Raw genomic sequence first — 12,152 nt, 5'->3', positions numbered from 1 at the left:
TCAGTGTAATGATCTTCTAGACGATTTTAAGCTTATCTGACCATTACAGAGCTATACAACTGCTGCTACTGAGAAAAAAACAGCCTTTTGTGGAAACATTTTAATGGAAAGATATTCCACTTTCTGTGGTTTCCATAGACACGCCGTTTTAAGGCAGAATCTCCTGTTTTAATGAGCTACTTTGGGTTGTAAGAGTAAGAGTTCACTCCTTCATCGATCATCATCGATTCGAGATCCACAGTTAGAGTGTTGAGCATGTGAAACCGACTCTGCGCTCAGTGTGTGTGATCTCGTATTGATCAGTAAATTCACTGTTTCTGGTGATAAGAGGTTTGGAGATTGTGTTGGCAGGAGGTATTTTGACTAGTAAGGAATCCAGAGGTGACAAATGGATTTTTTTCCTTTTCTGCTTTCAGGATGCTCACAAAACGTAACGTTCGGCTTCACGGGTAGGATCTTCATTTCCCCAAAGGACTTTAGGTAATGCTAAGAATAATGCACAGGCGCTGGGGACTCATATCAAAGCTTCATTAGCACTCAAGCAGAGCTCAATTGATTTGTAATGTATTTAAATGAGGTCAGAATAGCGACTCGGAGTAGCTAATATACATGAATTAATAACGTCGTCTCGTATATGTTGGTTGTTTGTGGTGTGTGTACAATACCAAAGCCATAAATCTACTGTTTTAAAAGTAGGTCAGGCTCATTGAAGGAAGAGATACATTGTTTTTGTAATTCCATTGCATTATAGTTGCCTGACTTCGTCATACTCGTATTCAAGAGAGAATATGAGTCTGAAACTCCTCCGTTGGGCTTTGATTATGAGGCGTGTCGTAACCGAATCAGGAAAAAACAACAACTCTACACTCAATTGGATAGTCGGTAGACCTACAACCAATCAGAGCAACGCAGTAAGTCAACTCCTTTGCATAGCGCAGTTTTCAAATACAGAACGTAGCCTAACGCCGCCTTCACACTGGCAGCTCCGTAATACGCAATACGTTCCCAACGGACGTCGTACTACACAGTGAAAAGCGTCGGACGCGGGTAGAACAAAAATGGCGTAGAGATTAAAGTTTGATTCTGTCAGTTCTGTATGATCTCTCTGATGAGGGTTATGCTGCGTGAGGAAAGTTGCTGAGGACGTTGACATGTCAGGTCGGCTAAAAAATGTGATATAGTGGTCAATAGTTCAACGTCTACCTTCAATTTAATTGTATTAACTGCCCTTATAAACGTTAGAAAGTCGTGAAAATTAAAAATTACATGACAACTTATCGTTATAAAGTCATTATTTATTTTATTAAAAGTTAATAATTCAGGTTTGTTTATCAGTACCATAGCAACGGTCAACTTCCGCTGGAACCGTCCGTAGCTTTTCGCACGAGTTCAAATTTTTGAACGCATCCGGATGACCAACGGACACGATTTTCTTCGCACCGCAATCGGTCGGACCCGTTTCGGACCCATTCGCATGCGGGTCTGCGAATCTCCATAGGAAATGAATGACTTCCGGTCGTTTCGCAGCCGCATCGGAGCTGATTTCAACTGCCAGTGTGAAGGCGGCGTAACTTTATTTATTTTAGAAGTTAAATAACGAGTGTTGCTTCTTTTACTTACTCCTCCATGAGTGCCACCAAAGGAGAAACCACAACGACCACAGGCTTTTCATTACGTCCCATCTTCTTAACGACCGTCAGAGCCAGCTGATACACTTTTCCCGAATCATGTTGGAAGGACGCCAAAAATATCTTTCCGATCGACAAATGCCTTGATTGCAGTTTTCTGTTCGTCTATTAAAATGAATGCACTATAAATGTATTTTACAACAGACGCGACAGCGCAATCTAAACATCTCAATTCTCCAGCTCCAGTCATCTTTGATAACGTGATGATTACGTCCCTGCAGATCACCTGTCCATCGTTGTATAAAGCCCGCCCTGGCAATTTGATTGGCCCGTTCATTTCTTGCCTGATCATAATTACTCCTCAATGGATCGAGTCCAGACCGAACTTCCCGACCAAAATATGTTGTGGGCGGAGTTCGGGCTGGCATCCAGGCTAGCATAATAGGATTTCATTTCGCATTTCAATAGAAAAATAATTATTTAATATATTTTAATTTAATTTAATATTTAATTGTATGTATGAGACTATAACATTTTTGTTCATCTTCGAAAACATGTTTTAAATAAAATGTGTTAATACTTCATTAACTCTAATGAAGTGTTTAAATGTTTTTTTCCTTCCACGTCTTAAAATAGCTTGAATGTAACTCGACACCCTCGCCAAATTTAGTATACGTGGTTCTATGAATATGCAAATGAGCTCCGCCTCCACTCACTCACTCAGCTCATAGATCCACTGGTTGACGATCACACGTTGATCTGATTGGTTACAGGTTTCCTTAAAAAAAACATTTCCATGTCTTAAAATAGCTTGAATGTAACTCGACACCCTCGCCAAATTTAGTATACGTGGTTCTATGAATATGCAAATGAGCCCCGCCTCCACCACTCACTGACTCAGCTCAGAGATCCACTGGTTGACGATCACACGTTGATCTGATTGGTTACAAGGTCATTTGTGACGCCAGAAAGCGTGTTTTTGAGACTGTCTTTGGTTCACTGCAGAAAATACTCAGCAATGCTTTCGACTGATGAATTTACACATGGCTTGTCTTAAAGCATATCAAAAACACCATTAAAGATGTATAAACAACATTTAAAAGCTGGATTTTCACCACAGGGTTTAACCTCTCTGACGATCTTTTAACAGCTTTCTATTTAGCATTTGTTGGTTTGGGGTTTAGCACTGAAAGAGTGATGTGTGTGTGCACAGGTGCGCGAATCATTGTGCTCGGGAAAGAGAGCGATACACTGGAAGAGAAAGAGAGCGAGGGAGATAAAGGGAGGGAGAGAGAGTGCTTTAAACGGACGTGGACGACTGCCTGCTGCTCATTCCCGTCCGAGCGAGCGCAGATGAAGCGTCACTGCTGAGCTCAACAAACACACAGAAAGAGAGGGCATAAGCGCATTAGCCACATATCATTATCATCTGGAGGAAGTGAGTGAATGTGTGTGTGTCTGAGGGAGTGTAAGAACAGAGGAAGACCTCAGAAGTGTGGATTTATGCTGTCCCGTCTTCTCCTCCTCCTCCTCCTCCTTCATCAGACCATGCGAGGATCCTCTCGGCGCTTCGGGAATCTCCTCTCCTCCTCCGGACTCGTAACTTTGACTGTCGTGTTTTTCACGAGGAACATCCTGAAGAAGGAGCGACGCAACTTTTGAACTGTGTAGACGTCTCCTTTTTCCTTGTGCTCAATAATTGATGCTGTTTCTCTGCGGCCGCTGATCCACGGGACGGGAACGGACCCCTGCATGATCCCTCATTGTGTCCTCTCTGTGTTGTAGACTCTTCCTCATCCTCCTCATCCAGCATGCAGGTCTCAATCGCTTGCACAGACCACAATCTGAAGGGTCGGAACGGGGACCATGGGAAATCGAACGCCACCAGTCCGAACGTGGTCAACGCGGCGCGGGCCAAGTTTCGCACGGTCGCCATCATCGCCCGGAGCTTCGGCTCTTTTACCCCACGCCAACACATCTCCCTCAAAGAGTCCACCGGAAAACTCACCGGCATGAAGTACCGGTACGTCTTTCTCCATACTTTCCCACTTTCCCTCATTTCCCTTTCTTTCCATCCATGGATATTTGTGCTGTTTCTCTTGCTGGAGTGGTTTAAAGAAGAGAAGCTCAGCTTGGAGACGATCAGTAGAGGTTTGATGCGATGTTTGGGTTGAACTGCGTCCAGAACTTTCAGTGTGAGTGTGTGTTTCATCAGTCGCTATGTTTTTTTATGCTCATTTTGGGATATCACATCAAAATGCTGCCATGCACATTGTGATGCGCTCATTTGAGTCGGATACATTTTCACATCTGAAAGGAAAACATGCGATGGAAAGAATAAATTCCTATTTTTTTTTTTTCTGATCTTTTTGGAAATTGGTTGTTCTGAAAGTGGTTCTGTATAATTATCTCGCAGAACTGCGTTGCCAAACAGGAGGAAACGCCTCCGAAAGCAAGCGCAATACATTGATTATGTGTGAAAAATATTATACAGTGACGTCACCTACTTTTCTTAGTGATATTTAGCGCCGGTTTGTCTGGAAGTGACGATTTTGTTCTCTTCGACTCGCTGGACGAAAATCGCAAATTTACGCGACATTACGTTAGTTAAATTCGCAACTTTTGATGGAAACACAGCTGGTGTGAGATCTTGATCTCCTTGCTCTCTTCTGTCTTTGTTGGCTCCTCAGGACAAACCAACAAATTATAAGTCAAGTCACATTTATTTATATAGCGCTTTTCACAATACAGATTGTATCAAAGCAGCTTCACAGTGATAACATGAAAGTAGTACAACACAGATCAATAATATTGTTAAATATTGAATATTAAATAACCCCAACTAAGCAAGCCAAAAGCAAGGCGACAGTGGCAAGGAACCAAAACTCCATCAGATTGGATGGAGAAAAAAACCTTGGGAGAACCGGGCCAGTTCTCCTAGGGCTAACATTTATATTGTTTATATATAAATATTAAATATAAATAATAATTGTGCCATAATTGTTTACAATTTCATATTTACATAAAGTTCTCCCCAACTAACATAGGTCCGAAGGGCCAATCAATGCTCATCGTTATTCTAGCGGACCAGCAGCGGCAGCCGGCGCTTTCCCGATGGTGGTCTGCTACCAAGCCGCTGGTTCATAATGAGTGTTTTCAGTCGGTCCATGGGTCATATTATGATTTTTTTTTTTTTAAATTTTATTACTGGATAATTATAATCAGGGCTCCAGACTAACTTTTCCAGTGGTTGAACTGGTGCTACCAACTTTCTCAGCATATGATTTGGTCGCACCTTTTTTTTTTCTTCTAAATGCCATGGGATTAATCAATGCATGCTGATGAATAGTGGTTTTAATGAAGTGATGAGTGAAGCGGAATTAGCAAGTTAGTATTAGTAATAGTTACATTATGTTCTATATGGGCTTCAGATAATCGCCACACTTACTCTGACGCGTAATTTTACACGTGAAACAAGGCGCATGAGGGAGAGAGCGAGAGACTTTGCGTGTGTGCGCCTCATGAAACAGAGACTAAGGCAGCGACATTTTCGTTCTTATTCGGTCTGGTTATTACCGTCTACGTCGGAAACGGTTCCCTATTGGCACCGCGTTTTGGTACCCAACCCTATCCATAATGCATCCGTCTGCATATTCAGTACCGTCGTCCATATTTTCAAACAGTTTCTGCCGGTGAAATCAAACGCACTGGCACTGATCTGTGATTGGTCTGTTAGCGCATTAGGCCCAACCCCCTATGGGCGGGTTTGAAAGGGTGGGACTAGTGCTTGTAGTCTTTACAGAAATCCCCCCTCTTACACTTCCTCCTACAGTGACGTGAAATGACGATTTTTTGCGTCATAGTAGGAGGAAGTGAAAAAGGTAAATAGCGGATTTCTCTCGTCTCAGGGGAAGTGACTGGAGGTTGGACGGGATGGGGTTTAGACTTCATTTTGATGAAAGAATTATGAAGAAAAAGCTACAAAAACCATGCACTAATTCATGCACATAAAGGTTTTAAGCTATCTCAGGATATACTATTAGAGTATAGATGACGTGATCATGTTTCTGGTTCAAACAGCCACAGTTAATAAGACAATCACACTATTTGTACTCTGATTGTTGTTTTTTGATGACTCGGTGTATAATCGGACAAGTATGTGTGGGTGTGTGTGGTGTGAATCTGACCATACAGACTGTACTGTCGTCTCTTTTGATCCTTCGCTCCTCTGGGATTTCTGACCTCACACCAGCCCTTGTCATTTCTAGTGATGGATATTTAGTCATCTTGTCTCCTTGAGTAAGTACTCAACCGATAAATTAACTATACTTCGGGGGCAGTGGGTCCATTTGCACCATTATTTAAGATGGGTGTCTTGTGCTTGTTGCACATGGTTTGTGTGAGGTGGGTCAAAAAAAAAAAAAAAAACCCACACGCACTATGTAGTCTCTATAAGGAGGAACACGTCCGGTGTGTCGTCCTCTAATCCACTCCAGACAGAGTTGAGTTGTTCCTCCCCTGAAGTCAAAGTGTGTGTTGAGACACACACTGGCTGATGAGTCGGACCACATACTGTAGCTCCAGTGTTTTCAACGCAAACTCGTCCCAGGGTGGCATATATTGCGCCTAATCCGACGCACGTGGCACTCTTTAGCGTCAATACAACACGCTTTGGTTATGGTAGGTTTAGGTCTGGGGTAGTGTTAAGGTTAGACCACTAGGAGGCGCCTTCTGGCCCATATGTATCTGCGTTTCATATTGACGGTAAAGGGTGCCATGTGCGTCGGATGTAGACGCAATTTCAATAACGTCACCTATATGACGTCTTTTCATGTTTGCTGTCACTTCCAAGTACTCGAGTACTCAGCTATCCGTAGTATCCGGTGTTATTTTAAATGATGGTATTCGTTTTATTTTAAATTTTGTTATTATTACTATTATTATTCTTAGGGGTGCATGATATATCGGCCACCATATCGGTATCGGCCAATATTTGCTCATTTTTATGTTATCGTTATCGGCCCCATAATAAAATTTGGCTGATATATTAAAGCTGATAAATAATGAATTATTTCCTTCAACACTTGACACCTGAGACACTTAAGATGCGCACTGTTCAATATGATTGATCTTAATTGCTTGAAGTATGATTGGAATCAAAAAGGAAAATATAGTTAAGTGCAAAATGAGCTGTCATATCGGCTACATGAAATTATAATGAGATCATTATAATTGTGTTAGGGGACAGATTTTAATTGTGAGACTTTTGTTTTTGCAATCACACTCTAAAAAATGCTGGGTTGTTTTAACCCAATTTTGGGTCAAATATGGACAAACCCGAAATGTTGGGTTAAAAATGTAATGTAAAAATTTAACCCAATGGCTGGGTTAGTCCATATTTGACCCAAAGTTGGGTTAAAACAACCCAGCATTTTTTAGAGTGCAGGCTTTCAAAAATTATATAAAAAATTAATTTAGATTTATTGGCCGTTATATCGGTTTTCAAATATAAAGAATTATCGGTTATCGGTATCAGCCAAAATGTTCATATCGGTGCATCCCTATTCTATATTTATATTTAAGTTCATGTTATTTGTTACTTTATTATATTTCAGTTTTATTTCAATTAACGAAAACAATATATATTTTTTTGTTTCAGTTAACAATAACAACACTGATGCAACGATATTAAACTTCCGGTGGATATATCATAAGGTGATAATTATTATTTCTGTGTTGTGGCTGATAACTGATAAATGTCCGGTATTGAAATTCAATAGTATTTGGTCTGAATAAATTGAAAATAAAACACTGCAAACTAATATTGGTTAGTTTTAATGCTACAAGTTAGGGATGCACCGATATGACAATTTTGGCCGATACCGATAACCGATAATTCTCTATATTTGAAAGCCGATAACCGATATATTGGCCGATAAATCTAAATCCAAATTTTTAGACAATTTTTGAGAGCCTGATTATAATAAAAGTCTCCTCATTAAAAGTCAAGATACAAGTTCTTATTTTAATATTGTGTAGCCGATATGACAGACTTGCGCTGCACATTTTGCACTTTAACTGGATTTTCCTTTTTTAAAGTGATTTCAATCATATTTCAAGCAATTTAAAAGCATCATGTTGAACAGTGCACATCTAAAGTGCCTTAGCTGAAGGAAATAATGCATTAGTTATCGGCTTTTAGATATTGGCTAAATGTTCTCGTTGGGCCGATAACGATAACATTAAAAATGATCATTTATCGGCCGATACCGATAATGTGGCCGATATATCGTGCATCCCTACTACAAGTGAATGTAAGCTCCACAGCATTATAATGTACAGTATGAAAAATAGATTTGCTAATGGTTACATTCAACAGTGGTATTCAATTATTAGTTTTTACCTTTAAGATTCATATCAAAATATTACATCAACAAAAATATCTCCAATATCGTCCGATAACCGATATGGTACTCGTATATTGTTCATTCATAAGATTAGTTATTACCAATCACAACTTATTCACCTCAAAAACCTAAACTGTGTATTCATCATGTGAATGCCCGTTAGCACCAGTTCTTATATTGACTTTGTTTCTCAGATTCGATGTTCATCTTGATCTCTATAGTGCAACAGAGCATTAGCACATGAACGCTTCTCTCTTTCTCTCTTCTCGGTCTACATTGATAGTGATCTCTGTGTTGTTGACAGCCTGTCAGGACGCCATTAAAAGTGCAGGAGAACGTACCGATGCAACATACAGTGTATGAGTGAGGAGCAGAAACGGGAGGATTGGGTTTCTAGAAGTTACAGTATGCTTATAGCTCTGCATGTCTATCATGACTTCATCATTGTACAGGTCTGACAGGGGGAAGCTTTCTATTACACACACACACACTCACACAAGCACGCCCATGGAAACACATCGGAGGCCAATAGGCTTTATTGTGTCTTTATGCGTTTAGTGCTGCGGTAGAAACCCCGGAGACCCATTAGATGAGGTGTTTTTTTTCTCTTCTTTCAACCGTTCCTCACCAAGCTCCTGTATGAACAGCTGTGAATGACTAAAAATGCTGGATTAACAGCTGCAATCGCCACTGAACTGCTCCAAACCAACTTCAGCTGGGGAGCACAGGATCAGTTTGATGTCTGAATGGTGGCCAATTTGAAATTGGCAGCCAATCGTAACCAATAATCCTCTGGAAACCACTTACAAGTCACCAAACACAAAGCTTTAATAGGTTTTGAGGCAACAATAGCACCTTTGAAAAGGATCCTGTAATGTAGGATGAATAGGAAACTGGCAAACAGAGATAGAGTCCTCATCTGTTCTGCATGTGAATTGCCCCTTGGAAACATGTAGGAGTAGTAAAAATAAATAATATATATGTTTATCATTCTGGTGTGAATATTCCATTTGTCATGGATGACCTTTCCAGGGATTTGTATAGAGGAAATGAAGAAGAGGGGATCAGGCTGAAAGGTCACACTGTAAAATATATATCTGTAAAATAACGGTAGCAGAGACGCCAGCAATCTACTGTAATTCTACGGTATGAATCCTGTGAAAATATTAAATAGTCATTTACTGTACAAAAAAAAAAAAAAATTCACATTTCTGCGATTTAATGAATTCAATTTACAATAGGCCAAGCTACACTCTAAAAAAATGATGAGGTGAAAACAACCCATTTTGGGTCATTTTGGCAACACAGCTCTTGGTCAAAAGGGAACTCCAAAGCAGTGTTGCCAACTTAGTGCCTTTGTCGCTATTTTTAGCGACTTTTCGGACCCCTTTAGCGACTTTTTTTCAAAAAAGCAGCTAGCGGCAATTTTAGCGACTTTTCGGACCCCTTTAGCGACTTTTTTTCAAAAAAGCAGCTAGCGACAATTTTAGCGACTTTTCGGACCCCTTTAGCGACTTTTTTTCAAAAAAGCAGCTAGCGACAATTTTAGCGACTTTTCGGACCCCTTTAGCGACTTTTTTTCAAAAAAGCAGCAAGCGACAATTTTAGCGACTTTTCAGACCCCTTTAGCGACTTTTTTTCAAAAAAGCAGCTAGCGACAATTTTAGCGACTTTTTGGACAAATCTCAGTGACCTCCAAATGTTGCTACTGTCCTGCGAGCGCGAGGTCTTGGTTTCTCTGTCGTGACTCGCTCTAGCTGCGTCTCTTCTGTTCAGTAAAAGGCTGAGAGGAGCGCGTGGCCGCTGACAGACACGAATAAGCTTTATTCCAGGGATTTACCACTTATCTGTTTATCTTTTGTTTTATATTTAAAGAATTTAGTTCGACCATTTTCATTTTATTTCTTTTCTTGTGCTTGTTATTACTCGTAACCGTAACATGCACTATCACAGAGCTTAGTTCATCCGGTTCTCTAACTCTCAATTCAGATAATGTTCCACATAGGTCATTAAAAAAAAAATGAATCATTCACTATATCATAGCTACTCGTTTTATTATTTGACAACAAAAAAGATAGGAAATGAAAACAGCTTTATTTGACATTCGGCTATATTATATTAATAGAGCATTAATTTAAAGAGAAAACTCACTAGGCTGACAGAACGCAAGTACGACGCGATGACGTCAATAATATGCTAATTGGTTTATGACGTCATCTAGTGACATTTAGCGACTTTTAGGGAAGGCCATAGCTACTTTTCTGAGAAAATAGTTGGCAACTGTGCTTCAAAGTGAGTTTAAAATCACACTATAGGAAAACCACAACAGTAATTGGCTAATTAAAAGGTGAACATTTATTTACAGTATAAGCAAGAACAAAAATATGCGTAAGAGTAAAAGTAACGTGAACATTTACGTAAGTAAGAAAAGGTTCAGAAATGAATACAAACTCAAACTCGGTTATATAGCTTATGCAGTTAAATGAAACTGTGTTTTAAATGTTAAATAATCAATCAATCATGTTTAAGAAAAAATGTGTTCATCCCACCCACAATGCATTGCGCACTAGGTACAAAACGGCAATACATAAATAGTGTTGCCGATAAACAGCCGTTGCTGATTATTGCCCAGAATGCATTGTTTCCTACAGTGCATAACCGTTTTAATGGAAACCAGTGTTGCTGTCAGAATTTGGCAATTTTTTACAGCATTTTTAAAATGTTCTTCACCCAAAAGTGTCATCATTAAATGCCTTTAACAGCATAAAATGAGTGTTTAACACAGAAGCAACTGACTTACTATTCAACTTTTCTACTTTCAACTTTTCCAACTTATTCAACTTTTCCTTGATATAAATTGTCACATCTACGCATTTGGGGTCAGCAATAACGTGTCCTACTTTTATTCACCAAGGATGCACTAAATCGATCAAGACTTCACATAATCAAAGTATCCCTGTGGGTACATCTGCAGTTAGTCAACATCGTTTCATACTTCATCAAATCTCTCGCTCTCTCCGTCTTTGTGTATCAGTATTTTGGTGCAAACTGCTTGTCGCCAGGGTCTTATTTTCTGCATGAGTGCTCAGAGTCACCTGACCTCCCACTGCAGCACTGAGGCGAAGAGAACAAGACAAGCACCCAAGCAGCGGATGAATAAATAACCGAATGCACGCTCACGGACACACTCAAAAGTACACACGCATACTTTCAGGATGCCAGATAATTGGTTGGTGCTTAATGATAGAGGCTAATCCTGTTAAAACTTTCCTATCAATGGAGGCACCCAAGGAAATTTTGCACCATGACAAAGCAGCTCTCAGACTTTGATTCAGCACATAGACCTGAACGTACTGTAAGCTTTGAGTTAACCCTAACCAATATCCTTTAACTGAGTCACTATATTTTATTGAGAGGAGTACCTAACTTAACTCAAACTGATTGAGCCATCTCTATCATCTGGTTGAGGTATATTATGCCCAAAAAAATCCACTAGATTTCACAGTGTCAATCAACAGCACATTTCACTTCTTCTAACATGGATGTCAGAAACAAATAAATCACCCCAGCCATGTGAACTCTTTTTGGTGAAATTTTGCAAGCTAAGCATAATAATTTTTTTTACATATTACACTGAAAGAGCCTTAACTTTACAAAATGATGTTACTTAATGGTATGAAAAAAGTTATATTTATATATTTATATTTATATACTTATTTATATATTTAGTATATTTTTAATAATTTTTCAAAAACATGCTCAACCAAATGGTTGATTTGGCACATAACGGTTAACTGTGTCACCCCCCCCCCCCCCCCCTTTTGAGAATGGACATTACAATGCAATATTAAAACTTGGTTGTAATTCAAGTATGCTTTGGAATAAAGACCTAAGTTTAGTCTTGTTTTTAATGTAAAAACACTTCGAAAATTAAAGGGATGGAAGTTTTAAATCTACATTAAATCAAATATACTGTACTAAATATTTCTTCTTTTATATAAAATATGTATTTTACAAAATATTTTTTCCTATAAAACGACTAAAAAATCAAAACCGTATATCTAACAAAGTTTTGTTCCAATTTGAAGTTGATATCACAAAAATTGAGATTTTGTTT

The 12,152-nt window shown here is 39.2% G+C and overlaps 1 protein-coding gene across 4 annotated transcripts in view; it reads left to right on the top strand.

Moving 5' to 3' along the window:
* Positions 1-12,152, top strand: part of kcnab1a (potassium voltage-gated channel subfamily A regulatory beta subunit 1a) — a 121,356-nt gene that overhangs the window by 45,792 nt on the left and 63,412 nt on the right. Inside the window, exon 4 of one of the 4 annotated variants that reach the window (XM_089116546.1) lies at positions 3,414-3,651. The exons of 2 other annotated variants lie outside the window; for them this stretch is intronic. In XM_089116546.1, coding sequence (XP_088972672.1) covers positions 3,440-3,651 — 212 coding nt within the window. In that variant the 5' untranslated portion in view covers positions 3,414-3,439. Of the gene's footprint in view, positions 1-2,899; positions 3,652-12,152 lie in introns of those variants that run through there. One more of the 4 variants, XM_039683800.2, reaches the window with a different exon arrangement.

Source organism: Pimephales promelas, chromosome 10 (genome assembly GCF_988280905.1).
Source record: "Pimephales promelas chromosome 10, fPimPro1.hap1.1, whole genome shotgun sequence".
NCBI lineage: Eukaryota > Metazoa > Chordata > Actinopteri > Cypriniformes > Leuciscidae > Pimephales > Pimephales promelas.
The sequence above is the reverse complement of the archived record's forward strand: the minus strand, read 5'-3'. Positions and strand labels throughout refer to the sequence as shown.